Source organism: Epinephelus lanceolatus, chromosome 11, assembly GCF_041903045.1.
Source record: "Epinephelus lanceolatus isolate andai-2023 chromosome 11, ASM4190304v1, whole genome shotgun sequence".
NCBI classification, from domain to species: Eukaryota; Metazoa; Chordata; class Actinopteri; order Perciformes; family Serranidae; genus Epinephelus; species Epinephelus lanceolatus.
The window spans coordinates 37927741-37941754 of NC_135744.1; the positions used below are offsets into that span (position 1 = coordinate 37927741).

The 14014-nt window shown below is 40.2% G+C and overlaps 1 protein-coding gene across 1 annotated transcript; it reads left to right on the top strand.

Annotated features, from left to right (window-relative positions):
* The first annotated feature begins 1753 nt into the window (after window positions 1-1753).
* On the top strand, window positions 1754-13571 carry ube2b (ubiquitin-conjugating enzyme E2B (RAD6 homolog)). The gene is made up of 6 exons (XM_033643156.2): window positions 1754-1976; window positions 6600-6680; window positions 7525-7550; window positions 10060-10149; window positions 11316-11404; window positions 11615-13571. Exons 1-6 carry the CDS (start codon window positions 1933-1935, stop codon window positions 11741-11743), a joined length of 459 nt encoding a protein of 152 aa, XP_033499047.1. The 5' UTR covers window positions 1754-1932; the 3' UTR covers window positions 11744-13571.
* The last annotated feature ends 443 nt before the right edge of the window (window positions 13572-14014 follow it).

A 14014-nucleotide genomic window follows, 5' to 3' on the forward strand; every position in this document is an offset into this window, starting at 1 on the left:
ACAGACAGGCCCTTTTGTCTATGTGTGACCTACATTCTCTCAATAGTGAAATGCTAACAGGGCAGCGGGTCTATTGACAGCTGCAATCTGGACTTGCTTGGGGAGATGGTCAAGAGAATGATTAAACTAGATTAAATAGACAGTTATATTTTCTGGAGCTTTGAGTGGGATTTCACAGAAGCCCTGCAGTGGGACTAACTAACTCAGTGTGTGTGACTCACAGTATCGAGCTGTGTCATGTGATCTTGGACTTGGTCGATTTCTGCAATGATTTCTGCCAAGTCTGCAGTAACTTTACTAGATGCTGTGCATGCATGCTGTCATGTGATTAATGCCAATGATCCCATAAAACAGTATAATGAAGCTGTTTACATAATTCTATAAGTTACATTCCTCTATTTTTCTGCTTTAGGCATTATATTCATTTAAGTGGAAATGCAAACATTACAACAGAACACATTAGGGCTGCAACTGATTACTTTTGATCACTTAGTCTGCAGATTATGAGATTGTTTGTATGGGCTATAAAATGTCAGAAAATTGTGAAAAACATCCTTTACATTCTCATAAAGCCCAAGGTGGAGCCACAAAAATGCCTGTCTGAAGATGTTGTCTTTTTATCTTAAACAGTTACCATAGTAGTTGCTGAATAATTTGTCTGACAATTGATTAATCAACAAATTGTTTCAGCTCATGGTTACGTGACCCAGCAACTCAGTTTTAATATCAAAATGTATCACTACACTGGACACAAAGGACACTCCTTTTCATAAGTGAACTTTTTCTATTTTATATAAATAATTTTATTGAAGTTTCAGCCTGTATCACAGGCACTCTGTATGTCATAGAATTTATAAAAACTGGCATGAGCATGCGCCCATCAGGCACATGCCCAGGGACCCAAATGATCAGGCAACGCCTACCTCAACGCCAAAGTTTAAAATGACCGCTAAAAACATAACATCTTATCTGATTTTTAGTTGTGTAATATCTAATTTGTTTCATGTTTGCAGAAAACCATAAAGCCTTCAGCACATTTCCTGTAATGGTTTCCTATGTTATTTGGTATAATGTCCCACAATATGTAGATCTGCTGAGGCCTGTGGCTTTTGGAGAGAGGTCAGGCTCTAGCCTCTAGTCTTAGCCTCTCCTCCTTGCCAACACTATCAAAATACTTAAGTATAGTTTAACCAACGGCAGAAGCTAGGGGCCCTTAGTCCCAAAATTTGTCCCAGAATCATCAAAGATGCAAAAATGTACCATAAAGCATCATAAGATTATGTTATACTCAAATCCACACTGTAGGGACCAGTATCATACAGGGATGTTACTAGTTCGATTAACTAGAAAATGCCTGCAAGTATCCCTTTTGACAAATCATATTATATTTAACATTTTATTGTTATTTATATAGAGCACAGTGTCAGAGGCAGCGACAAAGCATTTCACTGCACAATCCAGAGATATGTGGAGTTTGGTGACAAATATAACTTGAACTTGTATCACAGGCATGCTTTAAATCCCTACTAGAGTAATGCATGTTGCAGGATATTTAAATGGCTCCATATCACACAACTTCAAGGCTTGAATGTGTGTCAATGATATGTAATGATGGCTCCTGTTACTTCGGCTTGCAGCATATGATAATAATATAATGTATCTTACACCTCACACCAACACAAATATAGTTGGCTTGTATTTGGGCAGTGTTATAGTGACCATTTCTTACATCGACATGCTGTGTGACATAAAAGGGGCTGTACCTCTGTTGGCCAGCACTGTAAGCAACCGACGTCACCAGAAACAGCTAGCTAGCCAGTTGTTTTGGGAGAAGAAGAAAAGGGTTACAAGCGGAAGAAACACCGGATTTGGTTTCGGATAGTACTCGGTTTATGGTCCTGCTTTAGGATTTTTTAAATTACATTTTGAATAATGTCGACCCCGGCAAGGAGACGGCTTATGAGAGATTTTAAAAGGTACCGCAACGTTTTGGCAGCTTCTTCTGTTTGTGTGTGTGTAGCTAGCAGCGTTAGCCGATGAAGCTGTCGGTAGCTAGCTCAGCTAGCTTAGCGCTAGCTGCTGGTGCAGAGGATATTGGATATAAAGCTTGACTGGAGTTGAGAAATAAATATGTCAGCTTTAATTGTTTGTGTCTGCACATGGTATTTGTAGGAATGGCAACGTGACGACTGTGTATTTTCTATTTTCTGACGGTATTCAAGGAAGGCACTTTGGTGTCATGCAGTGTTTTCTACCCTGGGAATAACGTTAGTCTTTGCATTTATCCTGTCTTGTTTGTTTGTTAGCGTAGGTGCTACTTCGGCTAGCTGAGGTTACCTGAGGTGGGTTTAATGTGGCTGGACATGCGATTCAGCAGCGTCTTTGTTTTACCTTAACTGGCCCCGATTAGACGCTAAATGTAATACGATTTATCCCAGTTACTCCGTGCAGTCTGCAAAATGTGGGTTTGAATCTGCTGCTGTAAAGGTTAGAAATCAAGTAGGCAGCAAGCAATATGGTTTCAGTCCCCCCTTTTGGAGGCAACGTGGCTTTCAGGTGTTGCACAACTCTGTGTGTGTGGTCAGGGGGTGCTCCATCTCAATATGTGCCTAACAGGTCTTCTTTGTGCCTTTTAAAAATGGGTATTGGTGTGTCTAAACAACCCCAAAATTCTTCATATGTTGATGATATTGTCAAAACTCCTGCTGCGAAGACAACACTATGTAACAGTGTCCTTGGAGAATCACACCTGGAAAAGGGTTCCTTGTAATACGTGCCATCCCCAGTCTGTTGCCTTGCTCCATATGGCATCCTACGGTACGTGTGTGTTTGTTTGTGTGTTATCCACACACACCTGTCAGTGGAAAAAAGATCCTAAGCTGTTCTGCGAAGAACAGCCGTTGAAGCAGGGCAGATAAGGTGTCACTGTAACTCAACTCTGCTGTGCCAGTCCCCAGGTGGTAAACTGTAACACACAGAGGTAAGGAAAACACAATGGCTCATTCCTGGATCAGCCTTTGTGTCCACGCCAAGGCTGGCTGATTGAACTTGGGCTTGTGTGATAACACCTGACCTCCCTTGTTTGATCTGTAAGTCAAAGTATTTGCACAATATGTGTCTTAAACACTTTTGTGTGATGTTTTAGCTCGGTATCTTGGATGTCAGATGAAACGTCGATGTTGAAGTGCTGCTCAAATAAGCAATTTTTTTAGCTTTGAAAAACATCTGAACCTGTTCAGATTATTTTCAGGAAAGCATCACTTTCATTTCTTCCCTCTTATTTTTGGAAACGAATGACATTGTGAAACCAACAACCATCACCCCGTGCTACAATACCATCTGTTTGTTTTTTCGATCGTGTGGCTCCACAAAGTATTTTAGTGCGTATTCAGCTTTATATTGGCTCACCGCAGTCTGTAAGCTAGTCTGGTTTGAGTTGATAAAATGAAACTAAGCAACATGTTCCCCAATCTTATATCTATTTTAGCACAGTCGAAGTCTTACTGACATTGAGTGTTTGTGTAGACTTTACTTTGTCAGATGTTCTCGCTCAACGAGACAATTTCTAGCAGATCAAGCTGTAAATGTGTGTATGTCATTGGATTGGCTGCATGCTATAGAGGGGTTTCTTTGACTACATGGACTATTTAGGGTAATTTATTAATCGCAGAAATTATACTAGGGCTGCAGCTAACTTTTTTTTTCATTATCTATCCTGCTGATTATTTTCTGGGCCTTTAAAATGTCAGAAAGGTGGTGTCCCCAAATGTATTTGTTGTCCAACCACCAGTCCAAAACCCAAAGATATTCAGTTTAAAGGGAAAAAAATGGAGAAGACAATAAATAAGACAATCTTTCTATCAAAATGAACCGCCTCACAGTGCCCTTTTAACTCACATTACCCCACACAGACTGAGAAAAATATATATCGGCTCAAGACTGCCCACTACTTCCCATAATCTGCCATCTACAAAGTGATTAGAAATCCCCAGTTTCCAAGTAAAATGAAGCAACAACCAGTGAAGTTGAGTAGCATCCATCCACTAGTGGAGAGCTCAGGCAGATTACAGTAAATGAGGTTAATTGCAGTGGGTCCATCTGCAGCGAGGGACTTACACATGGATCTGCATTCACACACAGACACACAAATCAGCCTACCTTATTTTATAGCTGTAAGCTCTTATTAAATCAGCTTTTATACTAGGAGTGGGATTGTAGCCCAAATAGTCTGTGGTGATCCCGGACCTGGCCTACATGCACTGGTGATCTGAAGCAAGACCTTTAATGTGACACAGTAATGTACCCAGAGTATCAGCGAGGGACCTGGCAGAGTAGATTGTAGTCTATTCTGAGTACTAAGGTTCATTTCAACACACTGCCTGTATTTGTCATGCACGCCTGTTTCAAAGCCCACACTGATCAATAGTTTAACAAACAGGAAGCTGTTGTCGGAAACTTAATTTAAGATGTTGACCTGCTACATCTGTGTGTTTTGATTTGTTGACGTCTTTGTTGCTAGGCAGTTGTTGCTGTGGCAGTTCTGTGCTGTACTTTGCAGAGATCACTTGTCAGTCAGACGGCTCTGGGCTATGTTTTTTTTTTTGTGTGGAGCTGGAGCTAATGATTGTTTTCATTAATGATTGATCCTGAATCACTTGAGCTGTAAAATGCCAACAGATGAAGACAAGTATGTCAAGAGAACATGTCATGTTCCTAAATTACCATGAATTGACACTGATAATCAACTTTTAAGTCATCAGAAAATTGTTCACCAACTATTTTGATTATCGATTAATCGTCAGTACTATTCCCATCATGCAAAAAAGCCAAACATTTGCTGAGTCCAGGTTCTCAGATGTCAGGATTTGCTGCTTTTTTCTGTTTTATACTGCTGGGTATTGGACTGTTGGGTCATACTTAACAAGGGATTTAAAGGCTTCACCTCAGGCTCTGGCATTTTCTTCTGTTGTGATCTGGTGCTATATAGAAAATAAGATTAACTTGACCGCGACAAATTGTGCATGGTGCATGGCCTATCAGGCGCTTGTGGCTCTGTTAGTCAATTTATAAATAAACATAACATTATGTTAATCACGTTGGCATATTGCGTAATATTACTAATGCAATTAGGGCTGCCACTAACGATTATTTTCATTGTCGACTAATCTGTCGATTATTTCTTCGATTAGTCGACTAATCATTTCATCGAAAAATGTGTTAAAATGTTGAAAAATGTCATTCTGTCTCGCCCAAACCCCAAAATTATACTCATACATACTCACACCAGGGTTTTAGTTCACTGTCACGGGAGAGTGTGTAAAGCTGCCAATATCTGAACGTGAGAAGCTGCAGTAAGAGTATTTTGGGGTACTTTTATAGTGCTTTTCTATGAAAAATGACTCTAACCGATTAGTCGACTACTAAAATAGTCACCGATTATTTTAATAGTCGATTAGTCATCGATTAGTCGACTAATCGTGGCAGCCCTAAATGCAATACAAGTTGGATTTAGCGCAGTGACACCTTCGACACAGGTCATTACTACTTTTTAATTAGCCAGAATATGTCATAATGATAAATGCTGGTTCATTGGGTTTGCAAGTCAAACCGGTTTAAACTCGTACACCGGACAAAAGCCGGAAATCAACCAAAATGTAGTAGCTGTTAGACTTTAAGTTTCTTTAGTTGGCGATCCTTTGTCTGTGCTGCTAACTGCCCACTTCCTCTATTTATTCTAAACACACCAGCGTTGCTGCTGCTGCTGCTGCTGCTGCAAATGTAAAACACATCACCTCCTCTGCACCAGATTGTTTTTCCTGGGAAAGAACAGACACTGAGTGTCCAGAGCTTTCATGAATTAGGCTGCAGTTCGGTAACCTGTGTTTCATGTAGATCTGTGATGGAGAGTAACAAAACAAACATTCATTGACAACATCAGGGTGCCCCTCCTTTCTTTCATTGGTTGTGTATTTGCCTGATCATGTCAATGTTAGCCAGAGGTCGTTTCAGGTGAAGGTTGACTCAGTGGCTAAAGCTCTCAGGGCTTAGACGCTCAGGTCATGGTACAGTAGTGTTTCAGATGAGAGTCAATGGTACGGCTTATGTTAGCCGACATGTGACAGCAGGATGGGCAGTGTGCACTTGATCCTGCAAGCCTGGCTGTCTACTGAAGTCATGTTGATACAGCAGTTCGTGTTTTGACTGATAATTATCCTGCAGTCAAGGTGTTAATTAAAATCCTCACGCTCTCTCCCATCTTTGTTTCTTTCCCTTCTGCTTCTTTCTCCCCCTTCTCTGTTTCCTTTCCTTCTGTTTCCATCCTCTTTTTATTCCATCTTTCATCCTTTTCTGTCCCTTTATCTCGGTTTGCCTCTTTTTGCGCCCCAATCTTTTCTCATTTTGTTTTTTTGTCTCCCTTTTTTCTCATCTTCATCTCTCTTCCTGCCTTGCTTCCTGCTGCTTTTTCCTTTTGTTCATGTCCCTGTTTTGCTGTCATTTTCCGTCTCTCTCTTGCTGTCTGTGTTTCCATGTCTCTTACAACGCCCCTTTCTCTCTGCCCATCTCCCTTCCTTGCATCTCTTTCTCTTTGTCTTACCCAGACTTCAAGAAGATCCTCCCACCGGTGTGAGTGGAGCGCCATCAGAGAACAACATCATGCTTTGGAACGCAGTTATTTTTGGGTGAGTCATGCTCTAAATCCAACTCCGCCCTGCTGTCTTTAGTGTGCCACTGTGATTGTAATGCACAGATTCCTCCAACACAGCCACCCCTTTGCACTCTCATTCTCCATGTTCTCCTGCTTTAAAAAAAGAAATTTTGGATTGTCGCACTGACTGGGACACAGAACAGTCTGGAAAATCAGCATTTGGAAACTCAGTGGGTTTTTGATGCAAGAACGAGATGGGAGACACTGTTGGGAACAGAGTTTGGGGATTAAAGAAGAGGAGTAAGAAAGGACAGAAGCACTGATAAAAACCAAACCAGTAATACGATTTTGTGATGTTTCTTGGTACACAATTTAAAGTGCAATTGAAAGGAGAATGACTCATAAAAGAACAAGACGAAACATGGTTTTTAAACTCTTCCCAGTTAGGAAAAAAACACAGGAGTTGCATGAAATTCAAAAGTCAAAGCCAGAACTAATAAAACATCAAGAGTATTAGCAATACTTGTGAGTAATTGAAAACCTGACAAGAAGCAACAAGGTGCAACAAAAACAAACCAGAGCAACACACTTGGGTTTAAAATAGAACTTGCTAATAGTCCTCACCTAATTCAAAGTCAAAGGGGAAGCTGCCAGAAATGTAAAACGAGTGGGCAGCTGTTTTAATTGGCCCCTTTACACAGACTGTGTGAATGTGAAGAGCTGAGTAAATAAAGACTGTGGTGTTTGTGCAGAGCAAGTCCTTGAAGGATAGATGGTAATGGTTGTGTTTCCCTACAAGCCAAGGCCTTATTGGTAGCATTGGGGATTTCTCTGAATTTGGAAATAATTTTATTTGTGTCTCTCTTTGCCTTCTTTAGGCCTGTGGGAACACCGTTTGAAGACGGTAAGTTCTCCATTTTGATTCATCTTGTCCATAAAGTGCAGGCACAGTGGGAGTGCATTTTATCCAAAGCTCTGGATTTGATTTAACTTCCCCCCACTTTGTTACTGTTGTGGAGATGCATTATTCAGTCCATCTATTACAGCTGTCTGGGCAGTGTTGTAAAAGGGATGGTGGGTTACACACCCAAGCAATCAATCATGAAATCACACACTCAGAAACATTCCCAAACTTATAAATAGATATTTTTAGGAGAGATGAAATGATTACAAACGGGATATCCAAGGGTGTTCAAAAAAGTCTGGAAAGGGTTTTGAGTTATTTCAATTTTAAGGCCTAGAGGTACTCGTGCTAATTTGCGGTCTGACACATTTTCTAAGGTTATGACTCTAAGCACATTTGATGATGAGTTTAAAGAGCTGCCTTTCACCCCTCTAATACAAAGCCTCCTAATGTTCGTACAGTGCAGTGGGACAGTGTTACAGTCTTAAACGATCCAATTAAAACCATTGCAATTATTAATAAAGTAATTTTTGTATTGATAGACACTTTAATATGCAAACGTACACAAAATTACATCAAATAATCAGATTAATGTTCAAAGCAAGTCATTATCTGAACCCTCAACTTGGCCCTGTACTCTTAAGCTCTGACACATCAAACCAATGGTCAACTGTTGGTCAGCATTGGGCCACTGGTGAGCACCTGTCACCCGAGTGTATGTGATGTGTCCCACATCATTCGCCCTCGTCTGCCTTTCTTTAGCCAATTAGGCATGTTGAATCAGTGTCAGATAGTGGAGCATGTCGGTGAAACATATCACAGATTGGCAGTTCAGCTCTGTGCATGAGAAAGAAAAGGAAATGAGGAAAGTAAACAAACAGCTGTACTTGAGATTTTTCCTAGCCTTTGAGCTCTTTAGCAGAAACGGTTTATTGTTTGTGTTATCGTTGGCTATCACATAGTAAACATCATTTGTTCTCTTAACATCAGGTTATGTTGTTAATCTGCTAACAGTCTAACTAGCGTCTGGAATCTGTCCTGTCAGTCTTCTGGCTTCCCTTTTTAATGACAAATACAGACTACCATCAATAGTTAAATACACTTAACCAGATACAGAATTTATTTGTTAGTTGGCCATTGACTGTTACTACTGGTGTGTCCAGTGCAACTTTTTGGCTTAGACACAGGGGACATGAGGCAATGCAACAGTCAGCCTTCATTGCTACTAGTTCTCTGATGTAGGTTTGGTGTGTCTTGGCCTTTAAGCCCCGTTCCCACTGGACAAAAACCCACTAATGCCCACTAACATCTGGCTTTTGTATTTAATGGTAAAGGTTACAATCAGATTTCATTCCTGAGACAAATTACTCTGCAGTCGTCATAGGTATTTATCAGCTCTAGCTCCAATTGGCTCCGATCAGCAGTGATGGACACGTGCAACCTGGGTGGACGCACTAATTTTTCGCCTCCTTTTTAGCACGATGCAATGACGTGCCATCACAAAAATTTGTTCATCACCGTCCCAGCAGCATTAGAGCATCATTCTAAATTAGTCGGCACAGAGTTTGAGAGAGAGACTAATTAACAGAGAAGAGAGAAAAAGAAGTAACCACCCTTTTTTTCAGTGGCTTCCATGATGCTTTTCACTGTTTAAAACCTGTTTTCAGGTACATTTGAATGAGCTAACGCAACAAGATGTTCTGTATTGCACAGATACGTAACAGTCGCAACAATACTTTTAAGATATTTTACACAAAACTGAAATAAGGTACAGGTGGATGTCTTTATATTTGATGACATTTTGCTAAGCTATAAAGGGGAAGAATACAAATTCAGCAAATGCAAAGAAGCAGCTGTAATTTTTATTTATTTTTCTCATGTACTATATTCCATGTACTCATAATTTATCATGTTTTACTTAGTGTTTGCACATCAACTCTTGGTGTTAACCCTGATCACAATCAATTTGGCATTTATGTTTTAATCACCTTTTTAGATAAATGGCTAACATCAGTGTCAGTAACTGCTGAACATTAATTAGGTGTGTTCAGTTGGTAACAAACTTGCAGCTCTGCAGTATAGTACATCAGTACAAGAGACACAAGCACATTAATGCACATACACACACTTTTTCCCCTCTTACACACACTTTTTTTTTTTGCCTGTAATTATGACTTAGGTCAGGCATGAGAAGTGCTGACTCAGGGTTTATTGTTTTCTCTTCTCAGGCTTCTCCCTCCTTTCTTCTCCTTTTAGCCTGCAGAGTCGACATCTCTGCCTCAGTGAGGGATTAGCTTCTCTTTCTGGTCCAGCCGGCTATATTTTTAGTAACGTAATTGTTTCTCTCGCTTTCTCTGACCCCCTCGATCCTTCACATCCGTATTCTCCTCGCAAAATTACTTGCGTGCGCTCCCCCCAGCACACACACACTCTCCCTCTGTTCCTTATTTCTCACCGTTGGTCACTCCGTCTCTCACCCTCCTTCTCCTCCCCCTGTGTCTCTCTGCAGGAACATTTAAGCTGCTGATAGAGTTTTCAGAGGAGTACCCAAACAAGCCTCCCACAGTTCGGTTTGTCTCCAGAATGTTTCACCCAAATGGTAAGTGGTACAGCTGCCCAAACACACTCGCACATATTCACACATTCAAACCAGGCATTTGAATATAGAAATAATTGCCTGCCTTCACTTTATTCCTAACCAGCGTCTACAGTTTACATTTGTATGAAGTACATTAATGTACCTCCATTGTGTCAAGGCTTCAAGTTCTTCCTCATCCACACAGTTTCCTCCCTTACATTTCCTTTCCCAGTTCATAATTAATATGAATTTAAGAGGTGAAATCAGTGAGGTAGTATATTTTTTGTATGTGACGTACAGCCACTATCATGTGTTTACATTTGGTTTTGATCGGCTTGAGCTGCAGGTTTTATCACTTCATTTTGTGTCTTGTATTTACTGATTTAACCGGATCATAAACTCCTTTTATTTAGTGGGGACTTGCAGTGTTTTTTGTCTGCAATGCTGCAGTCAGCTGCAATGTGAAAACAGGACATTCTGAGACTACTGCTCAAATAAGAAACTATAATTGTCTCCTGAACTCATCTTCACCATCTGTTTTGTTTTAAAAGCATCTGTTCCAGATATGTTGCACTTTCAGTCTTTTTCTACATGTGGAGAAATCTATGTTGGCGACACTAGATGTGTTTCCATCTTAAATTATAATCAAAAAACTTTTCATGCTTGGATAGTGGAAAGGTTGGTAAAAAGGTAAAGGCATCTAAGTGCAATGGAAATGGATTAAGTGAGCAAATGATGTTGCACAGGACACTGCAGGCTCACTCTTAAACATCTCTGGATGGCTTTTAACACGCTTATGCACACAGGGCTGTTACCTCAACTCTTCCGAGAACACATAGCTGTAATACTAGTTCACAACTTTCTATTTCCAGTGTGCTCTCCGTCGTTATACATCCATTGTTTTACTTCTGACCAGTGTTCTTTTAATTATGTCAATCTTGTTGTGCCCTCTTCTGTAGTGGCAACTGGCTGGAGAATCACCGCCACCTACTGCATCGTATCTCAATGAACCAACTCTCATTATTCACATAACAACAGTAGTTTTATTTTTGGAAATGTTCTGAAAATTTGGTTAAAATGTGCACTATATTTGGATGGAAATCCAGCTATAGAGAAGTAGTAACTGGTACTGTGTTGTTGATCTCTGTGGTCTGAGGCTTGACTGTGTTTTCTCTCTGTTTTACCAGTTTACGCAGATGGCAGTATATGTTTAGACATCCTTCAGAACCGCTGGAGCCCCACATACGATGTGTCGTCCATACTCACTTCCATCCAGGTTGGTTGGTTTGTTCAGTTCAATACAATACAATTTTCTGTCCCCAAGGGAGGGGAGAACGTCAGAGACAAGATCGGAATACATTTGAAATATATATCTGAATAGCATATGCATAAAGTCCCCATTCAGGGGATCTATCCTGGTTATTTAATGTTGATTAGACAGAGGACATGTGGACATTTTCATCACTTTCCTCACTTCCTCTCGCAGTCGTTGCTGGATGAGCCAAACCCCAACAGCCCAGCTAACAGTCAGGCGGCACAGCTCTATCAGGAAAACAAGAGGGAGTACGAGAAGAGGGTGACGGCCATCGTGGAGCAGAGCTGGGTGGACGTCTGAGCTTCTCTCACTCTCTACTCCTTCCTCTCCACCACCCCTCTCTCTTCATCATCAAGTACTTCAGTCTTTCATTTTTACCTCATTGAGAAGAAAAAAACAAAAAACAAAACAAAACAGCAACTATATCAGAAGAACTCAAGTGCCACCCTGAAAATAAGGAAGAATGAAAAAAAAAAAAAAGATCCAGAGAACAACCAAACCAGAATGGACATTATCTTGCTTGCCAACACATTTGAGGAAATCGAGGGAGGAGAAATCAATCTTCTATTTGTGTTTCTTGTCCTTAATTTTACTTTTTTTTATTGCATGATGTGAAATAAGTTATTGCTAACAGAATTTGTAATATATCTGTCGTTTGGTTGGATTGATGCTGTTAGTGTTTGAGTTTTACAGACTTTTTTTCCCCCAAACTTTCCTCTTTTTTTGTATTGTCTGCTGGTGTGCACTCAACTTAGCTGTTTGGAAAGGCAGCTTGATGACCAAATCAGCACATTTGGAAAAAAATGCCTTTCAGAGTCCATATCATTGTTACTCTGCAAGTCAGCCAACAGATGCAGTTTGTAAAAGAACAATCCCTGACCTGCTCCAGCATATCTCTGTTATTTTAAGAGACGCTGTAGGTTTGGGCTCACAGACGTCACAGGCTGCAACAGCGCCAAGTCTCCCTTGCACTGATGAATCATGGCTAGGCAGCTCTGAGCTTTTATTCCAGTCGTCTCTGCTCCATTGTAGATTATGTTCAAGAGGGAGTGTTATGAGACAGTAAATATTAACACCAGGATGGGACAGGATAAACTTGTACTGATGAAAAGGATGTGGGAATCTCAGCTGAGCCAAGGAAATGCTGTATTCATTGCAATCATTTGAGTCAAGTCTTCCCGCTGTTGTTCTGTGTCCCAGTGTCTCTGTTAAGTGTTATAAAATGTGTGTGGGAGCCTCTGAGCTCAGGAGCTCAACAGTGCTTGAAGATTTTCTTGAATGATGGTGCTATATCATTTTAATATGGTGCATTCATAATGGTTACCGGGGCTTGAACGACAGTGGTAGCAAGTAGAATTAGAATGAATTTGGTAGATAGAATGTGGTCTAGTCTGCTCATTTTCTAAAATACACCTTTGTATCAGTTGTTATAGCTCATAATTGAACAAAAAATTGAAGATAAATGCAGAACTAGATACAAAGTGTTCTCCGCTCACTCTCCTGACAGCTCATCTTAGGCTAGCGCCCACATGGTTTTCCAGTTTCGCCCGCCACAGAAAGTAAACGACTTCCGAATGCTTTGTTGCCTGTGACGCGCGTCAGTGTGAATGAAGAGCCTGTGTTTTTGATCTCTTAAAATAACACAGCTGACATATGAATTAACAAATGAGCAGAGGATAAAAGCAGTGCAGTCCGGGATAGTCCTTTTTTTTTTTTTTCGCTCTAAATGAAAACAGTTAAGAGGATTGAGAGAGCAAACTGCTGCGGGGAAGTTTGAATCCTGTTTCAGCAGTGTGACATCAACTGTTTTCCCAAAAGGCTTAAGTTGTTTTCACGCCTGCGTTTGTCTCCTTTTTTTAAAAAATTGTATGTGATACGCAATTAAAAGACCACTTGAGTACAAAGTCATGAGTTAACCCTGCCCAACTCCAGCTAAATAATCCACGAAAGACAGTCATAAAACAGAGCTCCTCTTTTCTGAGACAGTTAAGGTCATATTGTGGCTAGTGACTTATTATATCTAAAAGCAGAAGGGATATGTTATAAAGATTTTGTGAATTAAACAAAAAATGTATACTTATAACAATATGCTGTATAAACATAATAAAACACATTTTTCAGAGTTTGAGACAGGTTTTTTTGCTCTTTTGTCTGTTTGAAAATGACTTAGCACAGTCAGTTATTATTAATTAAGTTTTTCCATAGTATTGTACTAACACACACTACCTGCTGTGATGGGGGAAACTATTACAGGAAAAAGTTCTGCTTCTTGCTGATGTCACTAAAACCAACCCTTAATCACTTACCAGATACCATTTCCTCTCTGGTCACGATTAAGGTTTGTGGTCTAAAATGGTTATTTTGTGCCTTATTGGGAGGAGAGAAAATCTTCCTGCAGATTAATTCTACCAGTGTGAAGATAAGGCCTTGACTAAGAAGCAAAACAACCCTAAACTGAGAAAATGACGGAATTGTCTGGTATACTTTGTTCCAATTTGATCATTAAGCAGCAAAAACAGCTGGAAATTGTGTTGTGTTAAAGCTTTCTGGTGGTAAAAGAAAAGTAATGTT

Excerpts from the sequence above, each read along its gene's own strand:
- ube2b (XM_033643156.2), top strand. The coding sequence starts at position 1,933 with ATGTCGACCCCGGCAAGGAGACGGCTTATGAGAGATTTTAAAAG. Across the intron at positions 10,150-11,315 it reads CAGAATGTTTCACCCAAATG|TTTACGCAGATGGCAGTATA; the intron begins GTAAGTGGTACA and ends CTGTTTTACCAG. Across the intron at positions 11,405-11,614 it reads CCATACTCACTTCCATCCAG|TCGTTGCTGGATGAGCCAAA; the intron begins GTTGGTTGGTTT and ends TTCCTCTCGCAG.